Genomic DNA, 27,500 nt, shown 5'->3' with positions numbered 1-27,500 from the left:
TGTGGAAAATATATGCGTGCTTCTCCACTTGCGCAGCTTTCACCTCCGGCATGTATTTTATCACAAAAAAAAGGTGTGAAATGAGCAGGTTCCAGGTTAGGATGACAGATGATACATCGTGAGCAGCAATTGTAACTATTGTTTGAATGAGTAATGTGCCTTTGGGAAGGATGATAAACCAGTTGCTTGGCAACGGGTGGAAGGCGAATTGAAAAATCAGATTCCTGGAGTCCCGAAACTCCCGAAACTTTTCGAGACCTTTTTCGGGTGTCAAAATTCCCTCTGCATCGCAAGAAACAAACTTGAGATACAGACTTCCTGCTTCTTGTTATCTTGAAAACATCTTAGAAGATCAGCTTTCCAAAATGAGCGGATGGCAGTTTCACAAATGGCTTTTCGGGCCCAAAAAGTTTTCGGTACTTTCGAGAAACGGGCCCCTGGTCAGGGAACTGGACCCTCAGGAGTTCTAGTAGCTCAATGAGTAGAGCATCCTAACAGTATTAAGGAGATCGTTAAATTTTCGGTTGCCCTTTCGCCGCGATTGCCAAGCAACTAGTTTATCGTCGTGACCAGCAATATTTGATCCGTCGTTTAAAACCTTTGTACCAATCCTGCCATAGGTAGCTTCGTGCATGTGTAAGTTGTGGTTCGTTTTTTTTTGTTTTTATGGTTCAAGATTTTTCAAACCAGTTCAATTTTGATTGTTCTTTGTCTTAAATTCTGATTATCATGATCTGAAACAAAGGAAAAATCGAAATTGAATTAGCTTGAAATTTTTTTTCCCAAAAATAAAACTAATCCATGACATGTACATTGCACAATTCGAAAAGCTTGGAGTAATCGCAAAATATGTATTATGGTATGCACAATTATTTCTTACTGATGTGGTTGTTAAACTCCCTCTCTTTTGTCTTTTTATTGGAATTTTCATTTCCGTACTTTTCATTGTAGTCAATTAGCTCAATGTCAGACAGCCTTTCTTTCGCCCCAACCAAAGCTTATTTATTCCCGTCCTCCACACCAAGGAGATTGTCCATGGCTAGTTCAGTTGCGTTGTCCGAGCACCAATTCCCGAATTTAGTGACTCGCCTGTTTCTCCGCCACCGAGAACTCCGCCACCAGAGCCAGCAATGCCCTCCACCCCTCTCCTGGTAAGGCTACTATGTGAAGACTGTTTTTAAACAACCGTGAAAGGACCTGCCCGCACTTGAATATAGACTGTGCCTGGAAGTGCTAACAAACGCCCGCGTTTTAAAGTCCATATAAAAAAAAACTCACCCCTACCCGATGTACGAATGTCATACAAATCCCTCAACATCACGCCACGCTGATTACCCCTACCCCCACGATTCCATACGAATAACGCAACCGATTATTCCGATTTAGGTATAGATTGTGTGACTCTTATAGGAAAGTGTTATTTTTGATCCGTTTTTAACGTTCGATCAACACCAGAATGCGTGTCCCAATTCACTTAGGATCCCCACCCCCATGGTTCAATCGAAAATAACGCAACCATATTTACCGTTTGGCATTTGGTGTTGTGTTATATACAAAGATTGCATGACTTGTCGATCAATGTATGACGTGTGATTGACAGTGTATACGAATTTGCATATTATAAACTAATATTGACTACAACTTTTTTTTTTCCACCTACAGATCAATGGCAGTTGAACTTCACTTGCTGTGAAAATGTGTTTTACGGGGGAACGAAGGTCATCTTTGGCCACTCGTCTCGATTTACTTCTGATGGATCGTATAGATTTTAGTTGGCTAAGTGACAAAAATAGAACAAAATTACGTGTCGTGCCTGTAAATTTAACAAAAGAATCGCCGGTCGTTTCGCCTTTACTTAGACGAAGCAGTTCAAAAATTTAATTGTGCGTGAGTCCACACAAAGACTCAACACACGCAACCCGATAGATCATCATGCCTGTCTGATACTTTATCACATTGTGGTGATTAAAGATGGAAAAACGAAAGCGTGGCATCGATAATAACTCTTCTCGTTGGGATGATTGTGAGCGGGTGAAAATCAAAAGAGTGAGTTTTGGAGAGGCTACCATTTATCATTTCCCTCGAAAGCAAGGTTTCGTTGCAGTTCCTTTGACGGGAGGATCAACCCTAGGAATGGCGAGAAAACATACTTGCATCGAGACAGTACAACTTGATCCGGGGAAGGCGAATGGGTCAAAAAGCAACGACCGGAAACCATTGGCACCAATTTCGCAAAGTGCGAGAGAAAGTATTTTAAAAGCGACCGGGATCGGCGAATCGTAAAATGAGAGAAACGCGATTGCAAAGAAATCAGACAGAGTCGTGTAACGTGCGGCTGGGAATGCGGTGACATTTGCTCGCCAGAAACGTGTGAATGCACTTTGAATGGAATTGATTGTCAAGTCGACTTTGACCGATTTCCATGTTCTTGTCAAACCAATGGCTGTCACAATGACAATGGCGAAAAGAATATGATCTAAGCTCCATAAAAAAAACATTACTCTGAGACATTTGTGAAAGTGTGTGGAAATATGCAAGACCACGAGAACGTGATGTAATATTGCTCATTTCAACACTGGAGAACCGTTTCCTTTGAAGTTCAAAAGAATGTAACGACCCCGTAAATCTTTGATTGTCCGTGTGATAAACGAATTTGCATGATCGTGTCGAGGGAATAGACGCCACGGCAACAATGAAAAAAACAACTCGACTTAAGCTCCGTTAAAAATCATCACCCTTGCAAAGGTATTTTTGTAGCGAAAAAATGCAACGGGCCACAAGAATTTTAATGAATGTAACATTGACCACTTCAACGCCGGGGAATTATGTCCTTTGAAGTTCAAAAGAGTAATAAAAAATGTAACAACCCACAAATCTTTGATTGTCCGTGTGATAAACGAGTAACCAGTACCTTGAAAAACTAACATGCAATTTCTTATCGATTAACCCCACTTAGTATTTTCCTTTTTTTTTTTTTTATGGTGTTAGCTTGATTCGAGTAAAGCCTGTCACCAGCAGTCACAGATAAGTGAAGCCACGCACACTTACACTAGCGAAAGAATGTGCTGAATTAAAACATCTCAAGAATGTCATTTTTTAAGTCACGACCCAACAAAGTTGATGAGTTAGCATGATTCAAGTAAACCCGGTCACCAGCAGTCACAGATAAGTGAAGCCACGCACACTTAGACTAGCGAAAGAATGTGCTGAGTTAAAACATCTCAAAAATGTCATTTGTTAAGTCACGACCCAACATAGCTGATGAGTTAGCATGATTCGAGTAAACCTGGTCACCAGCAGTCACAGATAAGTGAAGCCACGCACACTTAGACTAGTGAAAGAATGTGCTGAGTTAAAACAGCGCAAGAATGTCATTTGTTAGGTCACGATCCAACATAGCTGATGACTTGTATTCTGACCAGAGCGAAAAAATGCGTCGGAGTAAAAACTAGTCACGACCCAACACAGCTAATGACTTCTGACCATGACACAGTCAGTGCGTGTTTTTAAGATGAGAAATGCCCTAACCCCAACCCTAACCCTAACCTCGGTGACAATCGATGGACGTTTTAATATTCATATGTTCTCTCTGTAAAAAAAGGATACATCTTTCAGACTGGTTCATATGAGCCACTGCGTTTAAATCTAGTGTAGATTTTACTCAAACGGAGTGAACAGCTCTATCATATCATATTAGGCTATCGTGTTCGAAAACTGGAACAATAATATAATCAATGCAATATGTTTGTGTGTTCAAATTTCCACGTTGCTTGTTTACAGGTCATTTTTACTGTGTCACAACGATAAGGCCGATCAAGGTGTTTCCGTGTTCGATTATCAACGTTGCTCGGTTTGAAGCGATTCTGAGACTCTCAGATTTGGGTCACGGTTTTACAACTAAATCACCTATAAACGATAGTAGCGTGGCGTATGATGTATCTTAAAAGCGATGATAGCTTTTTGCTGGGAATCATGTCTGTTCAAGACTGCTGTTCTTTCTGCTTAAAGACAGAATGGGACTTACCGATTTCTAATGCTATAGGTTTACGGATTCATGAAAATTGTGCAATCATGTCGCAAGGAGACAAAGCGGCAACATTGGAAAGAGTCGCTGTCCTATTAGATATGAAATCTTTTTTTGTCGATGGTAAACATAATCCTCGTGAACTCGGGTGAGAAAATCATAGGAAGGAACATGGAAACGTGAAAAATGCCCTGCAAGTTTGATGAGTTGTCCCATAAGGACAAACAAACTCTTTGTTTGTGACTAGAGAAATCACGGGGCTTCGTTTCGATCACAAGCCAGAGGAACGCGCTCTCAACGGGGAAGAGCTTGCAAAAGTGATACTCACTGTGTACCAGAACTCCAAGACAGAACGAAAGGATCTTGTAGCTTACAAAGGTGGTCACACAGAGAAAGACTTGTTGTGATATTTGAACATCCCTTCTATAGACCTAGAAGAGCATAAGTGCCCTAAATGTACAGACATGCTAAAAGTGTGTCACAAACCAAAGAGGAATTGCGGACACCATGCAGTAGGAAGCTGTTTTCAACGTGTGACAGAGGAATGTCATGCTTTTTTCAAGTGGATCAGACAGCGACTCAAGGAACGCAAGAACAAGATCGGATTAAAAAACGAACCACATAAACAATTAAAGGTATTCATCTGTATGTTTCGTTGCGTATTTATTAAACGTACACGATTATTACACGTCATTAAAAAATCTATTCTCTGAACTCTTTCTAGTTTTATGTTTTCTGTCTAATGTGGTCAAATTCGGCTCGATTCAACATTCTATCGTCTTTAACATATCTTACATCAGATAAAACTGTTATTGGCGCAAATTCGACGTATCCATAGCCTTTATAGTTTCTTTCGGTGGTCGGTCTGCGAAATGCTAGAAGATCTTCAGTGCCGATTTGGAACGTTTTGGTGATGTGTTTCGGAGCACTTGACTTTGACGACTGACCTAGAAGCGATAAGGTAATGTTTCCCTTGAATGGCCATTGTAGTCTGTCATCGAAATGCCCTGTCATCATGTGAAAGCAATCTGTTTTCCCTTTCCCGAGTCTACTCCATTCAAATTAATCCTCAGGCAAAATTTGTAACCATTTTCAAGAGCCGTATAAAAGCTAGGAGAGTGGAAAGCCGATGTTGAACCCCTTATCGCTTCTCGTTGTTGCTGGCCTACATTGTCGATTTCTCATATGTAAAAATAATTACAAACGTGCGAACAATTTTGCATAGTTTGAACACTGCGCCAAAGGCCCGATATAGTCTGTTTTATGTCGAATATTTCACGATTTGGAGCCTGTTCTGATGTTCAAAAAGCTTTCACCATGTCCGCCAAATGGCTATTCATCACACTCCGAACATGTTCATTTACATCTGCCCTAAGGCCAGTAAACTCGCAGCCAACCATGTTAAACGGACACTTGATTTGAATAGCAGGACACTCATTTTCAAAATGTTCGTCCACTTTATATTTCGGTATATTACTTTGACCGCAATTCACACACTTAGTGGGATAGCATGTACATTCGTCGTCGTAATGGACTTGCAGATACTTCAATTTGACTTCCATCGTGCAAAATCTGCAAGCCGTTATCCGTTCGACGCAATGTTCCATGACATGAGTTAAGATCTCTCTGTTGGCCATATTCATTCCACAATCATTCGGACAATCTCTGAGAACAAATTCACACTCCGACAGATGAGTTTCTAGTTCACCAAGCTGGCCTTTCCATGTACAACCGGCCGTTGTCTTGTAGCGACAGAATACTTGGCGATCCATTATTACATTTAATTGTGATTCGGTTATGAACTGTGGATCATTAGGCCAGAACAACCCAGATGTCTTCAAAGAATGCATTTTACAATCGCGACAAAATCGGTGACCACATGGGGTTTGCACGGCATTTCGTAAACCAAACAAACAGATCGAGCATTCATAATCGTGCCCTAATGGTCGATCGAAATTTAAGTCATATCCCTCTATATCGTTATTGAAGACAGGATCCATTGTTTTAGCAAGGTCTCAGAACTCGAATACGATCGTCTTCGTACCTACATATAGCAGAGAACGGTTATCGCCATATTTTAATTTTCGTCTGACGCTGTTTCTTTTAACAACCTTTGAACGATGTTATTTTTAAACTATTTGTGTTAATTTAACCAGACCACCTTCGATGGCCCTCTTGGGTTATTTTTTTCGTTTCGAGACACCATCGCATCCATAACGTTAGAAAGAAAAATTAAACGATTGTTGTTTTAATGTTGTGTAATGAAACACACAGATTTGCTTCTTTTTACTCAAATTTATTGATACGCCAACCTAACACTGTGGCGCTAGTTTTTTTCCCAGTTTCGGCGAATTTTTGATTTTTCCTTTGTCTCTGCTAACCTCTTTCACTGTGCCGTGTGCAGCAAACTAAACGATGCTTTTGTGAGCTTCCTTTTCAAAATACCTGTCCCAACAGAAAAATAGAGCGTTTTCTCGAGGCGAGTTCCAACGAATCTTTAATTTCTTCCTCTGCATGTCTCTGTTAGTTACCTTAAAAAAAAAAAAAAGGAAAAAGACCCCGAAAATTATTGGTTTACTAGAAGTTATAAGCAACGATCCCAGAGAGTACACTTAACTACGGTTCGTAACATACTATATATATATATTTTTTTTGCACAAGTATTTTAAACTCTACAAGGGTCAATCTAGGTTCGTCATATCTTGGGGGTCTTGTATTTTTTTAGGACGAGTATTTTTAAAGGTTACGCTGCCTTTTAATAGCCTATACCTCAAAGGTATGCGTCGAAAGGCAGTAAAAATATTTATAGCATCATTTGCTCAGTATCACGAGACACCCACACAAGAATCAATTTTTTGGGGTTCTGTATTTTTCAGGCTTTGCTATTTTTTTAATGGCGTCATTTTACTTTGAGGGCCTTGATATTTCTATGACCTACGGTATGTTACAAGTTTTGGTATTTGCAGATATGCCGTCACTTTTGTTTATGATGTACGTTCTTCTTCGTGGGCTTAGCCATGTCATACAGAACTCAATCACCAATGATGATGTAAGGCCCGTACAAATAAAGTTTCGGTATTTTCGTGGGCTATGGTATGTCGGGAGCCTTGGTATGTGTTTGATATTTGTGGATATGCCGTCACTTTTGCTTATGATGTAAGTTTAGCCATTTCATACAGAACTCAGCCACCAATGATTTCGCATTTCCATGACTCGGCATGCAATCGAGGCCCAAGGTCATTTAGTTGGCTATAAAAACGGAACACAGTTGAGCTAGAATCAAACCACTGAGAAAGCTACGACTCAGAAGAACTAACAAGAAACCAAGAGAACTCAGAAGGAAAAAAAATGGCCCTTTCTAAGGAGAAAGAACAAGACTTTCCACTGCAGGTCGCAGAAAACTGTGCTTGTATAGCAATCAGATGCCGCAACAAAGATGAGATGTCGGATTTGAACAGTTTATATTTTCTCGACAGAATCGAAGTATCACGAAGCGAATCAAGTTATTGGTGAAGTGCCTGTGTGAATATCATCCCACCTCGTCATTTTTGCACTATATCTTAAACAGATTGACCAGCGCCGATGCTTCGGATAAGGACATGTTGTTGAGGTTCATGATTGCATTGGGAGGTGCGAGTGTGAATCTTTCAGCTTTCAATTTGAACATCGCCTGTTTGTCTGAATTGTCCTTCTTTAAAAACTGTTCGCTGCCAGCAACTGTCCCAGAGTTTGCAAGCGAGTCTGTACTGTCGAGACCATGTCAAGTTTTGTTAAAAGAAACACAGTCAGAAAAGATCTTTGTCTCGTGGGAAAAAATGATGTGGAAACTACATGAATCTTTGGACGTCAAAGTTTTGAGTTTTGATGAGAGCAATGTTAGCTTATAAGATGTTGATTCTCATCGAATCAAAAAACGGTAACAAAGCGTTCAAGATCAACGAAAGTGGAAGGAAGTTGTGGGATGAAGTTATGCCGTGCAAGTTTGAAACTACGAAAGCGAAAGCTTGGTCAGCCAGCGTAATGTGCCTGTACGTAATTTTTAAATGGATAAAACAGACCGGTTTGTTGCAAACGGCTGTAGACGAATTCGTATCAAAACACGGAGAAACCATTCGAGATGCTGGATATAATTTGAGCAAGATGAAGATATCTTCGCCTGAAATAATCAAAATCAAGTTGGTGTCTCAGAGAACACATGTGGTAAAGAATCATCTGTGGCGATACGATTACGAGAGAGGTGGATTTTCGTCACCTGTGGATGGTATTGGAATGTTGGTCGGAACACCCACGCTGATGAAAATGATGACGTTGTGTTCGATGGCTCACCTATATATCTATCACAATAACAGCGGTAATTTAGACCGATATTCGCTGATTGCTTGCATATTATATTACTTGAAAATGAGCCCATCATCATCTCCATTGAAGAAAGCGCCTTTGAACAGAATCGACAATCTGTTAAAAGAACAATTATCCACAGCGAGAGCCATGAATGTAACTTCTTTCGTCGTTCCGTTGGCTGCCTCTGATTATCGCACGCCGCAGGGAACACACAAAGACAGAAACAAAAAAACTCACATGCAGAATCGCAAGACCAAGTGGAAAACAAGACATCAAATCGTTTGTAAGGCATTGTCAAAAATCTGAGGAAGAATTCAAAAAACAACAACATGAGACCTGCTTTACTGAAAAGCGTGATTGGGTTATCGAGAAACTAATTTTAAAAAAACCTAAAGATTTTAAACTTTGTCTGACTGACATACCCATGGAAATCGGAACCGATGGAGCAAAAGACGAGGGTGGACCAGTGGAATGTCCTCCAGAAGTAGGGGACAAGAGAAAATATTTTGCGATTAACAGTGATGATGATGATGATTACGTCATTGCGATAGATTCATCGCACCCGAGTTTCTCGCAAAAGAGGATACCAATAACAACCGGTAAGACGGCATCAAAAGACTTGGTTGTCGTAAAAAGACACAAACTAGATAGCAAGAGTGACGGTGAAAGTGGAAGTGGGGGGAATGGAGAGAGTGATTTCGAGAACGACAACGATGCTTACATTGAACTGAGCGACTGTAGCGGGGTTGAAAGTACTTGCGATAGCGAAGACAAAGAACAAGTTCTGCCGACAACGCGATCTCAGAACAAGCATTCACCTCTTAACTCGCCAATAAAATCGTTGCGAGTACAAGTCTCTAAACTGAGGGTATCATCAAATCGTCGTAAGCTCCAAAACACGGCGGCTGAGTCGAATGAATGGCAATTAACGTCACCAAGCAGATACGTTCAGTCACTACTACTTCATGGTGAACAAAACTCGGTGAGTGATTTGAATTCACCAATACAAGACCGATCTCCTAATTTTGATCGAGATGAAGAAATGTTGGATGTGGAGGCTGGGACCGAGTCACAACCGGTGCATGTATATGAGCAGCGTGTTCCGATTTCGCATTCTAAGCCCACAGACGACTTAACAATCGAAAGCACGGTGGCCGATTTGAATGAGCGGCATTCGCCATTACCAACAGCACAAAATACAGTGGGTGATTCGAATTCACCAATACAAGACAGATCTTCTAATTGTAATCGAGACGAAGAAATGTTGAATGAGGAGACTGGGGGCGAGTCATGTGAGATGCGTAAAGAGGAACAGCGTATTGCGATTTTATCGATTGAACTACTAGAACGAAACCTTGCTTCGAATGATGTCGACGACTTATTCAAGAGCAGCCCGTATTGCCCAGAAAAAGATGATTATATGTATCTCCTAGAAAAAGAGGAAGGTCAAACTCTAGCGATAGACGAAACTGCGACAGAGATTCTTGAAGGACGTCTCGACATGATAGAACCAGGAAAATTTTCGGACGATACAAAAGTTACCAACGAAGAAAAACCAGAGTTTGGTGTTCTGTCTTTCGTCAGCGCCGAGGGACCTCTTGGTATAATGCAGTCAGAAAAAATTTCGAACGGTATAAGAGTTATAGAGGAAGGAAAAACGACGATTGGTGTTGCGTCTTTCGACAGTGCGATACGAGGAGTTTGTTTGGTCAAGATTTTACGAGCCATAGCAGACCTACGAGATGTAGTTCCACAAACAAATATGCGTCACACTGCCAACGGAGAATTTGCATTGGAGGTATCAACAAACAAGGAGCTGTTGTATTGTCTGGATACCTTTTCCCAGAAATGGACAGCTTTAAAACATTCAAACAAAGTGGCCCGTTTGATTTTCATGTGTGGGGCATTACAAATACTAGATGATACTGATTGGAGTCAGTTTCAAATAGACGACGAACAGTCTCTGACATGGTTTCCGTCCGGGAGCGATCACCGATGTAAAGCACTTCGTCATCCTTTGAATATAATGAAATCTTTGGATATGAAGCATAAAATGGTGGAATTGGTGAAATCCGATGGCGGTTTTGCATCGTGGTTGGAAAGAATCACTGCATCTAGAATGGAAATCCACAAGAAAGTTAAGGAAATGTCACAGGGATTACACTACAAGAAGAATGGGATCGATCTAGATTTCATGGGACGTCTTTTTAAGCAACTCGTGGAGTCATTACCCTGGCTAGTTTAAGGACATCATAGCTTTGAATTAAAAGGACAAATTCATATCATAAAGGAACAGACTTTATAAAAAATAGCGAAGCCATTCTGCGCTCAGCTTGAGAGAGAAAAAAAGACTTTGGCACATGCCTTACAAGATACTGAGTCTGGTTAGGGCAACAGCCAAGGTAACGATAATGCGTGATGATAATTTGTTTACATTCGTTACTTAAAAGGCACGTGTGTAGAGTGTTTATGTGATTTCACGACGGTCGTATTGGTCTTTCATTTTTTCACATGGCCTTGCCAGAACTTACTCATTTTCTGTTGTCATTTAATAATCGAGCGAAAAAAAATAACCGAGGTTACTGATCGTGCGAATAGAAACACTCTATGCAAGTGTTACATGATGCATAAATATTGCTTGCTATTTTTAGGTCAAATTGGGTAAAAATCTATATTATTACTTTAGTTTACATGTACAACATTCGTGACATCCCTATGAGAAGATATGAAATGTATTTATGGCACAAACACTCATTCGTGTTTAACTTCTGTTGACTTTCTGAACACATTTGTCTTCAAACTTTAAAAAACTGGCCATGTTGCCGTGATGCATTTTTTGAACTGGAGTCATATTAGTGGAAGATATATCCATAGCTTTCCTAGGCGATTTATTTTTCCACAAAAATTTCTGGTTCCTGATGACTACCTGAACAGTCGTATATCACAGAATCGGTGTCCATTTAGAGGTTTCAATCTTGCAGAGACTGCAGACACTCCCGGTATAGCTTGAGACGTGCTTGCAAAATGAGCAATTTTTTTTTTCTTTCAATTAACCTCCGTTGAAGTCCTATCCTGGATTTTCAGATTTCTTTATGTAGTATCTGCAGTTCAAATATCATTTCATTGATCTTGCTACCTTTGAGGCGTGTTTTGTTTGTGGACATGCAACATTCCTGACAAACCCACTGAAGGTATGCAATATCTCATGGCACCAAGAGCTCTTCATATTTAATCTTCGGTGTCTTTCTGAAAACATAGTCTTAAAACTAGCCATTATTTTTTTCAAGTTTCAATACGTTTCCATCCTCTTTTCTAACTGTGTACTTCAACGGTCATTGGCAACAAATTTGGTCCGGTTCTTTACAGAGATCAACATTGAAGCCTGGATGTAATTACGAAAACCTTGTTCCGCTGCATAAGAACAATTGGCAATTTTGACTTCTCCGATCACGATATATAACAGTTATTTTTTCCAAAAAAATATAGAGATGTTAGCACCGACGTTAGTTTTTGTGCACTTTCATATGCATGAAACGGGTGTGCTAACACTGTAACATGGTGCACCCGTCATTCCATGCACCCCAATTACCGTTTGCCATTTTTTTTCTTCAATTACTCGACCTCTTCTTGTTCGATTCCGTTTCACGACATCAGGGTTTTTCATAGTCGTTCGGTTTTTCCGTGACCCTTTAAATCTGAAGTGAGGAAATAGCTTTTTTCGTTCCCCTTGATCTGGTTTTACATGTCGCTGAATTAGACATGTTCAGTGCTTGACGTGGGGTTTCATTGCTGCATTTCATCTTGTGAAAGACAGTTGTCTTTGGTTTTTTGATCGATACCGTAATGTATAATTGAACTCGAGTTATTTTGATGGGAGGATGTGTATTGTCTATTCGTTATTGTATAGTTTCTGAACTCGAGTGTATTTCGATCCATGATTATCTTCGTGGGTAGTGCTATTTTGAAAGTACTTGCCCTCGAGATCACATACCAGCGTATCTGGTTGACTTTGGTGGTCTAAATAGTGAATGTTGTCTCTGGTTGTCTCTTGGTCGAGTAACTAACCGTTTCCAGCCTACGGCGGAACTATCGACTGTAAGCTTCCATAACAAAAAAATTTCATGACTTTTCGGGTCTTTTTTATGTCTACAATCGAGGCTAGAATTTAACGTCTTGTAAAAAAAAAAAAAAAACATGGCATGCATATGAATGTGTTACACGGCGATGTTTGTTTACATTAGTTGACAACAGACATAGTTTTATATTGCATGTAAATTGTTGCAATGTATACTTAGGAAAAAGAATATAAGCTTGTAACATTGACTCTGGTATTATTATTGGAAATATAATAGATAGGATTGTATTTTTTGAATGAATTGTAAATGAAGTGATTTGTGAGACCAAAAAGGTTTGTCTGTATTTGTTACGACCCAATAGCCAATATTAGGCACTGTTCGACATTGTGAATGCGAAGAAACTTTATTGTCTCCGCATTCGCTCCAGGACTTCAAATGTACATTCATTGCAATTAAAGGGGCCCATTTCGTACCCATCAGATGTCTTTTGTGCTAAGTCGCAAAGGCATTCATGACCAACACCATGCTTTTTGGATAAAGTGTGTTTTTTAAACTATGTAACCCATGACGAACTGGGACCAAACAAAAAACGAGGATTTCCAATCCCTCTCTCTGTGTTTGATGTCTTCGGAACATTTCAATGAGACATATATAACTTGTTATCGATGACAAGATGTATACCGAAAAAAACCGAAAAAAAAAAACAATTCGCTATTTTGGGGCTTTCGAGGTGTGAGAAGCAATGCAAATCAGTCGATTGTCTTGGGTAAACAGTTCCAATCGCGTAAGATAATCGCACGCCTTACTGTATTTTTTGTCGATGGTCAATTAGGCACGAATCGACGTAAAACCAAAATGCACACAAGCGACCGACGTTTAAACCAATTCAGAAGCGAAAGTTCTAGATTACGACAAGTATGATCTGCTGAAAATGTGTTGAATTGGTTCACAGAACCAACCATAAAGTTAACATGTAACATGGGACATGCTGTGTTTGGCTCCATGGCCGAGTGGTTTGGGCTCTCGGCGTTGAATTCAGAGAACTGGGTTCACATCTTGTCTTTAGCGTTCTATCTTTCGTCTATGTTTTGTTTTTTGTTTTTTTCGGTGCTCGACCAAATATATTTTTCGTGTATCACTCTACCATGGTTTGTGTTTGTCGACATTTTACGAAATATTGATCTGGGTTCAATTCGCAGGCGTCTGTTTTCCTTTTCGTAAACAAGCAATGTAGGCCTTTGTTTCGATGGTGTACGGTGACTCGATACTAGGGAGTTTAAGAAACCACGACGGCTACGGCGACGAAAACGTCACTTAAAAATAAAAGTTTGAGCTATTTTAATTATCATGATATTTCCATCTTGTTTATATTATTCAATATGGGCGAAGTGTCTTAAAACTGGATTGGTTTGGACGGATTTGAAGTATAGAATGATACTGAAAGATTCACTGTAGTTTGTCCACGTTGTCGTCAAAACCTTAAATTTGGTAATTTCACGTAGTAGTTTTGACGAGTACGGGTTGAGAAATGTTCAAAAATGCGTGCAGCACGATCATTTTGGTTCTTTCAACCAATAATATTACTGCTTTTTGGCGTTGTCGTTGTCGTAGCCGTCGTCGTTTCTTAAACTCCATAATGTTGACTCTTAATCAGGGGGACCGAGTCCGAGTTTGTCTGGGTTATTTGATTTTCATTGTAATTATTTTCCCATTCTTTTCATTTTTATTATCACTATTATTATATTTTTTTTTTCCTTCGAATTATAGGCGACTTACGCTGTTGATCTAGTCCTAGATTTACAAAAAGAAAAATTGCCCTGCGGACTACTGGAACTCAGAGACAACACGAACAATCGTTTATGGTACATATATTTTATTATTGACATTTATAGCATTGTCACCTCATTATTTACACTATACCAGTCGAATCGGCCACGCGTTTAAAAAATGCTAAGAACAAATTCAAGCATTCAATATAATTATTTGGAGCTACGGCCACAGGAAAACGTTCACGCGTGTCCTTGTATCGCACTCTGGTGTTTTCATCTTTGAGCGAATCGAGCCAATGACACATTTCCCCTGCATACAATAGAACTAATCCGTCTATTTGTGATAGCGTGGCCTTGTTGGGTATTTTTGAAAACGCCCACTTAAAACTGGTTCATCCTTCGACATATCTAGATGCTTGAGTAGTTAATTGTTTCTCTGTCATGTGAAAATCCAAAATCCAGTCCATAAACGTTCTCATCGCCCTTGATCACCAACATGTTTGAACTGTTGTTATCGGAAGATTGCAAGAGATTTTTCACAGTGGTGATTTTAAGTATATCCACCGCATTGACGAGCGAGGAAATTTTCTGGGGTTCATATTGGTGTAATTTACACAAACCCCGTTCTTTGTTATCGGAAAGAGTACTGGAGGGCTGGGCGCTTTCACCTATCATTGGGCTTACCAAACCAATCTTTTTTGCGTCACATACAAAAGGAAGGATATCCGGTACGCACTCAGTCAAACCAAATACTTCGCGAGCTAGCTTGGTTAACGCCACAATATGCAAAGGCGTTCTCGGGTCACCGAACGGTCCTTTAAAGACGCAGCAAACGTTTAGAATCGATCATGACTCGAGGCTTACCTCCTGTGGGTAACTGTGCAATGGGCGTGTCGAGCGTCAAGACCTCCCATTGAACCTGGTATTTCAGGTCATCTGGAGTGTGTTCTCTGATCCATTCCAAGTAGTTAGTCTCGACAGTCAAAACATTTTCTGAATCTGTTCGACGACTCCGTTTAGTTTGTGTCTCGCTTTCTTCGCTCGATGCGGTTTTCGCCAGAATAAATTTTCGCTTTCGATTCCTGACTGGCTGCAAGCGATACATTTTCATAGCCCCCTCCTTAAAAAGAGGCAAGAATCCTTGTTCGTTTTTTTCTTCGCACGATTGGATGTTTCACATGAATTCTTCAAAGCCCTGTCGTGTTTGACTAGAGGGAGGGCCGTGCGAATAATCCTGGTTGGGAGGAAGAGGCAGACCATTCTTTTCGCAATGTTTTTCCAAATACTTACGCATATTTTTTGCATGTTTACCTCTGAACGTGTGCCTGTCTAAGGCCACACCCGGCATGCGATAGAATCGAGGCTCGACCGGCAAATCGCTCAGATCACAGGGCTGAAAGTTTGGCGATTGCAGCTTGGTGGGAACCCTTCCAGATAAGATCAATAACATTACCATGACGCTCAAATGCATGCGAATCGTTGACAGACCAGGGAAAGCCGTCACCGCTTGTAAATGTAGTCTGATCAACGCTTTGGTTTCGTCGGTAATCAAATCAGCTACCACTCGTTTGATCCACTCGGTAATTACCCACACGCCCAGGACAAGCGGTCGCACTCGTTTCGCGCCCATACTTGCATCGTCAGGATAGGTGATTCTAGCCACGACCTCGGGAATTGAATGACGAGACTGCCAATTGTCTAAGTGGCTAAGAGAAAGAATTGTTGACCAAATCGAACATACCGAGTCTCGATCTTAATGCCTTGGGTTACCCAAAGCTGGAGTTTCTGAAAAAGAGTGGATATCAGTTATCGGATGGATGCGATCATCATATATGAGGGTCGCCGGACATTAAGTGTGCATATGCATTATGTAGTATTTTTCAAAAGTGGATTACCGATGTTCAAGAAAGACGAAACAGCTTGAAAAAGGTTGAATGAACTGACGGCATACCAGAGCTATAAAGTAATAACCCTTTTTTTTTCTATGTTATAACAAGATATCATCGCCGTTAATTTGTTGATTTCAATCTGTGCGTCATCCGATATGACGTAACTTAAATTTAGTATATATCCGAAGACTCTTGGTGTAGGTTAAGTTGTTATCCATCGACATATATCGTCTGTATAACGTGTGTATGGCCCTGGGCCTACAGGGGTATTATATCGCCCAAAAATTTTATGTGCGAGAAGTAGGAACTGTCTCTTGGGATGGGAGTTCCAGTCACCAGAAGTATGCGATGCCCTTTAAATTCGATGACTTGAACTCTGTGGATAAGAAGATGGCGAAACATCGCAAGAGACATGTCCACGGCCTCAACTTCGACACTCGACGGAACAAGAACGCTCATGAGCAAGAATGTTTAGAGGAAGACATTTTAAACCTTTATGAGGAAGCTCGTAGTGGACAAGTAAATGTGGTCGCTTACCGAGAAGTACAAGTAGAAAAGGAATTGTTGGATAAACTAAAGATACCAAACATCGATCTAAAAGAACTCGGCTGCCCGGAGACGACCCCCGGAGCTACCGGGTGTAATTTTTGTATAGATCAGCTTTGTTGTGCAAAGGCGGAATGCCATGAATTGTGGCAATGGATAGAAGATACAATACTAAATGCAAAAACCAAGAATGGACACACCGAACTGTTAGACGAATGTCCAGAGTTTGATTAAAAGTTGTATATGCATGTCATTACATAACATACGTATACATATGTATATGTATTTGTATATGTATATGTATATGTATATAAAGAGAGAGAAAGAAAAGAAGGAGAAATTTGTAATATTAGCTTTTGTAGGTGAAAAATAAAAGTTTTTGAAGAATTCAATGCCTATGATAGAATTTATTTCTCCGACCCTCCAACTAAAAGGTGAACTGAAGTCGTATGACGCGGTTTGTTGTTTTTATCATGGATGTGAAACAGTTCATCGCTGCTTTAATGTCGCTGAGGCTTTTGTCTAACGGGACGAACCACAAAAATTTTTGTTATAAATAAACCATGAAAATAACCGCGGGAAGTGCCGGGTACGATGACGACGGATGCCTGATACTAGCAGGCGTCGAGAAACTGGTAGACATGTTTCGTGCGGCTTTCGAGAAACTTTTTGCCGAAGAATTGAAATGACAGGACCTATTATTCTTTCTCGCCCTAGAAGACACACACGAGACGGAGTTGGATGGTGCAACGTTTACGGCAAAAGCATGGGGTATTAATCCGCGAGCGCAAGTGTCTTCTTTTATGCACCGCCTTTGGAAGCTCATGCAAGAAAAGTTTACGTCAGATCAATTCATCTTAACAGTGGAATACTCTGAGGTTGGCCAAGACCCTGCGCTGCTGCAGTCAACTAAGAAGACCAAGCCAAAACGCGCTAACGGGCGCAAGAAAAAGAAAAAAACATAGACTAAAATTCTCTGACATGAGATCGAGGCGCCACAAAATAAAATAAAACGATAAATTCTTGCATTCTTTGTTCGTTAGAGGGTCTTTAGAACAAGTCTCTTGTGGTATATACAATCCCCGAGAGCGGTATTATGATCTGTTGTGACTTCACAGGGTTTCGTAATCTTTTGTCTCTATTAAGATCACGCGCCAAGTGCCACCTCAAGCACCGAACCATAAAACGTTTGCAAAGATTCTGTGTCTCCTTAGATCTCAAAGGTAATTGTACGAGAGATAAACGGTGGAAGTGTCTCGTTTGAGTTAAGCTGCCAAACTCGCTTTAGACCTACCAAACAAAAGGGGGAAATATATCGAGACCGCCAAGCTACGGCGATTGAATATGTTTGCGTCACTTGTGAAGTGTCTCGCTCTCTTGACACGGATCCCTTTCACTGCAACAAATGTGGCGTTTGCAGAGAACACCGGGACGAATCCTTTCACTGCGACGAATGCGGTACGTGTATGAACAATCCTCTCAAAGATACCCACGGCTGCAGGAAATCCTCAGAACACGACGAGTGTGGGGTCTGCTTAGAAGACAGCTTTAGTGGTTGCATAGTCCTGCCATGTTCACACAAACTTCACACGACATGTGCTAGGCAGTTGAATTAAAGTGGGACGAACACATGCCCTGTGTGTCGCGCACGCTTCGATTTTCAACCTAGTGACGCTCGATTGTATTGGATCACGCCTAATGTCATTGCTCGTCAGTAACGTTATGACGTAGTTAAAAAAAACACTATTTTTGTTGTCTCAAGGAGTCTGGCGGCATGTATTTGCAACGATCTTTTGTTAATAGACAAATACCCCTTTTAGAAATCTTCTTGGTGCAATTTCTAGTGCCTGACCCGAAATCTATTCAGGGTCAAAGGAGGAATGCTTAACATTTGACTACAAAGGCATCAACAGACAAACGAATTTCATGTACATACTTTTTTATTCAGAAAAAATCATTGTGACAAAATCACACTTTACTTGATTAAAAATGCTTTACATCAATGAAAAAAATCAAAAGTTTATTATGTGTTTAAGATTGAGATATTACGTTTCGTAGGCAGGGATGGCCAAAGATTCCAACAGATCTCTTTCAAAGTGACCGCCTTTATAGGCGACACAGTCCCATTCCTTGCTCTTCGATTGTAGATATATGGTCTGCACCATCCCCGAGAGGCATTCCAAATCAAACGGAGATTCTTTTGGTCCGTCGTCAAAAGATAGTCCGATGACCCGTTGGGCTATGTACTTTACATTTCTTTTATTATCGTCGTTCAAATCGCTGAAACGACAAGGCATCGTAAACTTGACGTTTCCGCATTCGTTTCTACGGTTTGCCCATCCGAGCTCGCGACAGTGAAATCTTCCGTCGATCATAAAACCGTCCTGGTCAATGGTGACGCACACCCTACCGAGAACTTTCGGGTCCTTGTCTGTGACCTTTACTGCACATTCCTCGTGAAACCGAAGACCATTGTCAGCAAAGACAGGCAAGCCCCATTCTTCCTTGAGACAAATGATACATCGGTGTCTCTCGAGTCTAACGACACAATCCTCGTGAAATACGAGACCGTCCTCGTTAAAAGACGGTTCCTCCCAGTCCTCTGTCAAACAAATACAACACCGATCCGAGGCCATGGTGAAAGAGGCTAGCCGAGCTAGATGTCTCTGGGTGATGTCGATTCTTCTCGTTTGAATTTCTCGAACTCGTCTGAGGCCTTTGGTCTGTCGGGGCTCTTTTTATTGGGTTATTTGGGCAACTCTAAGCACGTCATCAACTTCCTTAACGTCAACAGAGAGAAAAAAAACGACAGAATGACATAATTGATCTAGAGACATACGTATGCTTCTGAGCTTTGACCGGATGGCTTATGCCTATATCGTGTGGTGACGTTGATCCTTTCCTTGCCGACGTTGCATATCCAGTTGACGTGAAAAGGACTTACAAAAAACGTCATTCGATTGCGATGTCTTTCATAAATGTATTAGAAACCAACGACAGCCTCTAAAATCGACCAAACAGTGAGAGCTAACCCAGAAAAGCATGAGTCAGGAACTAGCGATACACAAAGTGAATAGTCTCTACGAAGACTGCGCTAAAGGTGTTTGGATGGAAAGAAAATACATTCGGATAAGATTAACGGGAAAAATGTAGGCGACTGGCTCTTGAGACGTTTGAATAAAGTTACAGATGAGTTTTACCGTTCTAACTGGAAATCGATTAGAAGAAATGTGCCAAAGAGACACCGCATTCAAATGGATCGATTCTTTGGGATGGATACTTTCAATAGGGTATAGAGTCAGTTTATTCGGAAATGAAGAAACGGAGGCCCGACGAAAAGAGCAAGCGTTTTAAACGAGCAATAAAGATGCACTACGAATGGAGACTGCAAGCTGACGGGATAATCGAGGACGTAGTCTGCTGGTTATGTCAAAAAAGAGGGGCACCAAAATTGACTACAGCCCTAAATAACTTTGAAAGATGCCTCGTGGAACGATTGGGTCGGGGTCAACATGCGAGCACCGTGCAAACATAAGGAGGCGAGGATAAAAAATAAATGCACAGCTGCTAACATTTGTCGTTGTAACCATTTTTATTGGGCCTTAATCAATACAAGTTTCAATGTCGTGTCGATAGAGCTGCTCCGTACGTAGGCATCAGCTATGGTCAGTGGGCTAGTCTTTGTTGATGGGTGCAAAGTCACCTGTCTACTACCTCGCCTTCGTTTTCGTCATCGATTCCCTTGTCGTCTTCTACCAAAACTTCGTCCTCTGTATTGCACCTGTTTAATAGATCGTATACCCCCATTTCCAACCCCGCGTCCAGGTCAATTCCATACAGGAATGTATAATCGTACAAATTCTTGTAGGATTGGGGCAATTCAGATAAGTCGATCTCTATTTCTTTTTTGTCGTCATGATGCGATTTCCCGATAGGGGCGAGTTTACGCACCAATTTGTTCCTATCGGCTTGGGCTCTTTGTCTGACTTCATTACTGCAATCCAATGGCAGTATCTCGCGGGTTATAATCAGATCTAAAGTCATGGGGCCATCGTTTTCACATATACTCCAAGCCATACCAACATTGATGTATCGGTCATCCACCTTAAACGCGGGTTCTGGGTCCAATCCCCGGATAATGTATATGCGACCGTCCGCCAAAAATATGTGTTCATCGTAGACTCCAAGAATCCCTCTGACGTCATATACCACTTCGCCTTGGATAGTATCAAGTCCCATGTTAAGATTGTTTCTTTTCACGCTCTCGGGGCCAATTCTTTTAACGATAAGATTATACGTTCATAAAGTAGTCTTTATATAGAGAAGAGCAGTTTATTGTAATTTTCAAATCCTGGTACCGAGACTGTTTTTGGTCGCTCGTCATGGGGGCATTAAATAATGAAAAGCCAGTGAAGAGTAACTCTTTTCTTGTTTTATTGTAAATACCATACGTCCCTTCATTGCTCTTCTGTATCGTTGGTGCGCATCACCTTGGTTGAAACGGCAAAATCGCCACCGTGGGACGTTTCGTCGGCAGAACTCTCGACGTCGTCATCATCATCATCATCATCATCTAATCTATTGTCATCTCGGGCCTCGGAGATGATGTGCCGTTTGTAGTTGTTTAGTCTGACGTATGCATGCTCGGAGTCTGACTTTTAATTTGAATGGGAACGTGTGATGAATCATTTCTTCGTAACACTCAGGAGGCTCGATTAACTCCATCTTTTTGAAGCTCTCGTAACTGGACTTTCTCAAGGTAGCGAGCCTATGAATGAGGCCGTGTTCCTCGCGTTTTCTCTTTCTTCTGAATTTCTTGGGGATCCACTCGCGAACTACGATCAGATCCAACCTCGTGGGACCGCCAAGATAATCCAGACTCCAGGCGACGTTGACATCTAGACATCTTCCGTCGTGCATCTTAAACATGGTAACGGAATAAGCATAGTCTGTAACACCGGGAAAAACAAGTACGGGCAACCCTTACAAAAAAAAAACATCGCCCTTGGAATATATCAACTCTCTGATGTCAAAGATCACTTCCCCTTCCTCTGTTTTAGTGTTCATGGCGTCCTTTTCCGTACTCGAACCAAGTCCCATTACCCAAAAACACAGTGATTATAAACTGTCATCATCTCTGCATTCAAAGATCAATTTATATCGGGCTAACTCGAGATGTCGTAAGTAAATTTGTCAATTAGACAAAACTAATCATCATGAAACAAATACACATAGTATATCACCCCATCGTCCGTACAGCAATATTCTCCCTTGCGTTTTTTATGTGGGGGGGAGGGGGGGTTAGTATGGATCGCGAACGCAGATTTCCAACATGAACCACGCCCCCTCACATATAGATGCCGAATCTGGTTCTTCTCGAATAGAACCCACACATTGGCCAAAGATTATTTTAACGCTTCGTACTCTTTTGGACATTGAACCACCGTAACTCTAACCTCTTCCATCAATTCCGTTATCCATTCTCTAAATACAAAATTTCTTGATTCGTCGGGTAATATAGGCAAATACTTGGCGTACTCGACCAACATCTTCGTTTCTCCTTTCTTTGGTACCTTTACCATGCAACGGACTGTTCGAGATTCTACATCCAGCACCTTACAGAAATGTTCCATCTTTGCCGTCTCCAACCCGTTCTCTCGAAAGAAGTCCAACCCGATTGCATATCCGGGAGAGGACGACAAAGAAGAAGCTGGAAGCGCATCGCATAAAAAAAGATATGCTTTCACGTGATTCATCTCTCTGTCCATCAAGGTTGCATTGATTCGTCGCTGTTTTACCGACACATCATATGCATTCGTCGAGTCCAAACCGATCACAGCCTCGTCCATTTTACGAGTCAGATGCATCTCATTGCAGACGCATCCAGAAACGACCTCAGCCGCTTGCCCGAGCCACCGGCTTTAAAAGAACGTGTCTGCAATGGAATCCACATGCGCCTTTGGACACCTCGACAATTTTTCTCGTAACACCTCGAGGTTAGCAGGCTGTAGCAACTTCAGGCTCGATAAGATGCGATCCCAAGCGAAGTCTGTATGAACCGACTCCGGCAGACAACAGTGGTGGAGCAACGGTCTTTGTAAGATTTTCAAATTTGTCTCACACGCGATCACCCTCGTTCCAGCCTCGAATATCGTTTTTTTTAAGTTGCTCCAAATAGCCGAGATCGTACTTAGACTGATTCAGTATTGCATCCATGCCAATATCCCCTTTCGTTTCGTCATCCCCAAAGGACCACACCTTTGCAAGATCGAACATCATCTCTGGGTTATCACGATACCAACATTCGACTCTCCATGTGCGATGAATTAAAACGTCAGCGACCAGAGAAAGGATGGTCCTGTCGGTTTCTGTTGCTCGTGCGCGAATTTAAGCCATTTTATTCTCTAAAGGAACACACAGGTTACTTATTTGTTACTTGTTCACTTTTTATTTCTTTTTAAAGAGTTTATCTACACATGTCGCCTTTTTTTTTCAATACTCAAAGATAAACTACCTAACACCGATCGAATCGAAAATGACGCTTTCTTGGTATGCCGTCACGATTACGTCATCTCTCTATCTAAAGTTACCGTTTTGACGTAAACCGATAAGGGAAAATATAATGAATGAATGCGTAACTGAACCAAACAATACAATTGCGTCTATGCAAGTGAACTCTTCGAGTAATTTCCAAGCTTTCGTATCAGAACATTCGAAGCATGGAGCTCCGTCGAAGTCGGCGTTTAAAGGGACTGCTTCCCGAATTGGAACAAGACAACGAATGGGAATTCTGCTGCGTATGTCTTGGACCTGCACCGCCTTGGAGCAAGAATATGATTCCCCTGGAATGCTGCGGAAATTTCGTACATCTCCGTTGTCAAAACAAATGGAAATCAAACCACCATCTTTGTCGGATGTGCAAAAAAGCATTCCAGCCAGCATGGCCGTTAGAAAATGAAGACTACGATATAGTTGCGGAGTTCCTGGATGCTTTGTTACAGTCTAACATGGAGCGCAAGGTGGTGGTGACTCTTGTGAACACCGTGTTGTGTTCGGACCATTTTGAAAATCGTCTTTGCGAAGTAAGTATTTTCCGTTAATCAATGGTCGCATTACATTTGAATGTCTTATATTTAATGTTTTTTTGTACTATTTTTTTAGTTCTTTCCAGTCGAAGACGCACGATTTTGTATTAGGGTGCTCGGAAAAATAGGAACACATCGCGTTCAGTAATGCGGCGGCCTCACTGGGGGGGGTTCAATCTTTGATTGGGTTTTTTTGGGGGGGTGGCGATATCGGATTCCCACCTTCTATACGTTCGTCGATCCTGTCAAAGACCGTTCTGGAATTGTGGCACAACTACTCTCGCGATTCTCGTACATTGTTCGTGTCCTTCTGTGATCTTTGAAACCCAGTTTCGGTTAATTTCACAACTTTCTCTTCCTCGGTCTGTATCACCTCGTCTAGTCGCTGGAGGTCCTTCGTATATTCTCCCAATGTCTCATTAATCATTTTGCTATTCTTTTCGAAAGTCTCCCACTCTTCCAGTAAAGCAGCTATATCTCTAGAAATTCCAGCTTTCTCGCGCTCAGAACCATCGAAACGAGTTATGCGCTCCTCGATGCCTTCACCCCTTATTTTCAATGGTTTATATATGGTGTCGTACCACCCCATTGCTGAGTCCAACTGTGGTATAAACGACTTAAGTAATTCCCGTTGGCTTTGGAGAGTATTGTTGTCGTTTGTAGAATCAACCTCCCCAGAGGAAGAGCGAGTGACATTATTTATCGCAAAAACCCAAAAAATCGTTCTGGAATTGTGGTGCAACTACTCTCATGATTCTTGTACATTGTGAGTTTCGGTTAATTTTACAACCTTCTCTTTCTCGGTCTGTGTCCCCTCGTCTAGTTGCTGGAGCTGGTTCGTATATGTTTTCAATGTCTCATCAATCATTTGGCTATTCTGTGATCTTTCAAACTCAGTTTCAATTAATTTGACAACTGCTTCTTTCTTGGTTTGTATCCCCTCGTCAACTTGCTGGAGCTCCTCCCTATACATTTTCAATGTCTCACTAATATCTTGATTAGTCTTTTCGAAAGAGTCCCATAGTTTCGACAAAGAAGCGATATCTTCAGAAATTGCAATGTTCTCGCGCTCGGAGCCAGTGAAACGATCGATGCGCGTCTCGATTTCATCACCCCTTTTTTTTAATGTTTGATATAAGGCGTCGTACCACTCCATTGCCGAGTCCAACTTTTACATAAGCGACTCCAGCAATTTCCGTCGGCTTTGGAAAGCATCGATTTGTTCAAAGAGTGTAGAAACCTCATCATTTACAGAATCCTCGTCCTGAGAGGAACAGCAAGTGACACTATTCATCGTGATACCTTTGAACGGTTGCAACCGCTCAGAAGAGCTTTCTCGTATAAATACAGATACGAAGGCAGATTTTTCACGGGTCTTCATAAAAGGGATAGAATCGAATTACGCTTTTCAAGAAACGAAAGAAGTAATGTCAACTATGATTGCCGTATCTTCTAACTCAAAGTTCCATCAATGCAATGCACTCTTTATCCTTGGCCTGTAGTGATTTATCAAGTTCTCGTAATTGGATCAGGACATTTTACAAGAATATAACGAGTTGCGTAGTTAACAATGGCTTTTTCACACCATCCTTCCAGGTTAAACGAGGAGTTCGCCTGGGTGATCCTTTATCGCCATCTCTTTTTATTATAGTTCTCGAACTGTTAGCAATATCCATCGGCAACAATTATCGAATAAAAGGAATAACAGTGGGGGCGATTGAAATAAAACTAGTAAATTTTGCTGACGATATGACAACCTTCGTCCGAGACAAACAGTCTTATCTTACTCTTTTTAATGTTATTTATTTATTCGGGACACACACTGGCCTTAAGATTAACCACGATAAAACTGAGTCTCTCCTACTTGGAAATCTTAAAGAGACTGCGCGTAGCTTAGAACTAGATATTTGTGAATTTAAAAGATATGTTAAAATTCTAGGTGTTTACTTTACTTATAATACATCAATGTTGTACATCATCTTGTTTCACTGTAGCCTGCGGACAGGCTCCCGCTTGGGTTTAGGGCGAGTTAGCCGAGTGTAGTCTAGGGCGAGTGAGATGAGCTGAGAGCGGTCTGGTGATGAGGGAGTGCAAAGGGGAGCCTGTAGACATTCCATTGATGCCGCCGTTCCATGATACCAGCTCCTGGTATCAAGATCTGATTGGTTGAATCGATGACTGTTGACAGCTTTGAGATAAGTAATTGACAGGTCTTGACAACTGCTTGTTAATTCGCACAATTCTTGCCGAGACCGTCAACGATGGATTCCACATGCAATGCACAGTTCACTGACGACGAATTTGAAGCAGCTTTGAACAATTCTTGGCAACATTTTCGTCATATCTCTGGTTTGAAACATAAGCAGAAGCTATGCCTGGAAACTGTTCACAATGTTTTCGGAATTCTACCCACTGGTTTCGAGAAGAGCCTAATTTTTCAATTGCTACCACATCTACTAAAAGACTTGTGGAAACTATACCATGTTTGTGTTTTAGTTGTGACACCTTTAGTTTCCAAAAAGGAAAGAACAGGTTGAAGAATTGATACGTTTAGACCTAAGAGTGCTTACCATCGGCTTGGGAGACGAAAAAGGAAAGAAAGAACTGGTCGCCGGTGGATTCGATGTGGATCTCCTCTATGGAAGTCCGGAAACGTTGTCTTCAAAACAGTGGTCAAGACAGCTGAAAGAAGATCTGCTCGGAAAACAAACTGTCTGTTTGGTTGTCGGTGAGGCGCACTCTGTTTCAGCTTGGTAAGTAACCCGAATTTATTCTGATATTTAGGTAGCGTTCCTTTTAACCAATCCCATTTCGGATCTAGTGAATCCAGATTGTTTCAATTTTCGTTTTAGCGGGAACGAAAATCTAAATATAGATTACGCAACAACGCCAAGGGGCCTGGTAACCATTTCTTTTTCAAAACAAACATGGCGGGCATAATTCGCCGAGCGCCACTAGCATTTTTCTCGTTGTTGGAGGAACTTCTCCAAGGGCCAACTGATGAAACACGCGATAAAAAGGAAGACATCCTTATGTTTATGATGCTCGAGGAGTTTTTGAGAAATTGTAGAAACGCTGAAGTTCGCACTGAGTCGTACGTTGAGAGAATAGTTCCAGCTATGTCAGATTCGTCCTTTCGCCAGCACTTCAGACTTTCGAGACCGACGGCCCAAAGGCTTGTCAACATTTTGGGAACCTGCCCTGAGATCCCAGTACCCCGAGAAAGAGGTCGTCCTACTGTTGAAATTGAAAAACAGCTGCTAATAACGGTTTGGTACCTTGGAAACCCTGAGTGCATCAGGTCAGTGTCAGACCGGTTTGATGTGTCACGTTCAACCGTGTTGAGAGTTACCACGAGAATCTGCAACGCACTTGTGAACAACGTTGCTCCTGATTTTATCCAGTGGCCTTCTGGAGACAGGTTAATGCGGACTATTGAGGGTTTCAGTGAGAACAATGGTTTACCTCGATGCATTGGGGCCATTGATGGCACACATATCCCTATAAAGGCGCCACATGACCATCATGAACATTACATAAACAGAAAAGGGTTTCATTCAATGCAGCTTCAGGTAGTTTGTGATGCTGACATGATATTCACCGATGTTTACTGTGGCTGGCCTGGAGCAGCGCACGATGCACGCGTTCTGAGAAACAGCCCTTTATTTCATGATGCAGAGACCAGAACAAATGACATACTTCCAGGACAAACGTACATCTTTGGAAATGCAGCCTATCCTTTAAAAACCTGGTTGATGACAGGATTTAAG

The 27,500-nt window shown here is 41.4% G+C and overlaps 1 protein-coding gene and 3 pseudogenes across 1 annotated transcript in view; 3 read left to right on the top strand and 1 right to left on the bottom strand.

The window, feature by feature from the left end:
• The first annotated feature begins 1,971 nt into the window (after positions 1-1,971).
• Positions 1,972-2,558, top strand: LOC138055598 (cysteine/serine-rich nuclear protein 1-like; annotated as a pseudogene).
• Positions 2,559-4,750: 2,192 nt separating this feature from the next.
• On the bottom strand, positions 4,751-6,024 carry LOC138055597 (TNF receptor-associated factor 6-like; annotated as a pseudogene).
• A 19,967-nt stretch (positions 6,025-25,991) lies between these two features.
• On the top strand, positions 25,992-26,487 carry LOC138058182 (ATP-dependent DNA helicase RecQ-like; annotated as a pseudogene).
• A 170-nt stretch (positions 26,488-26,657) lies between these two features.
• Positions 26,658-27,500, top strand: part of LOC138055596 (putative nuclease HARBI1) — a 1,170-nt gene continuing 327 nt past the window's right edge. Inside the window, exon 1 of the mRNA XM_068901497.1 lies at positions 26,658-27,500. This exon is cut by the window's right edge and continues 327 nt beyond it. Coding sequence (XP_068757598.1) covers positions 26,658-27,500 — 843 coding nt within the window.

The sequence above is a fragment of the Montipora capricornis genome, chromosome 7 (assembly GCF_036669925.1).
Source record: "Montipora capricornis isolate CH-2021 chromosome 7, ASM3666992v2, whole genome shotgun sequence".
Taxonomy (NCBI): domain Eukaryota; kingdom Metazoa; phylum Cnidaria; class Anthozoa; order Scleractinia; family Acroporidae; genus Montipora; species Montipora capricornis.
The sequence above is the reverse complement of the archived record's forward strand: the minus strand, read 5'-3'. Positions and strand labels throughout refer to the sequence as shown.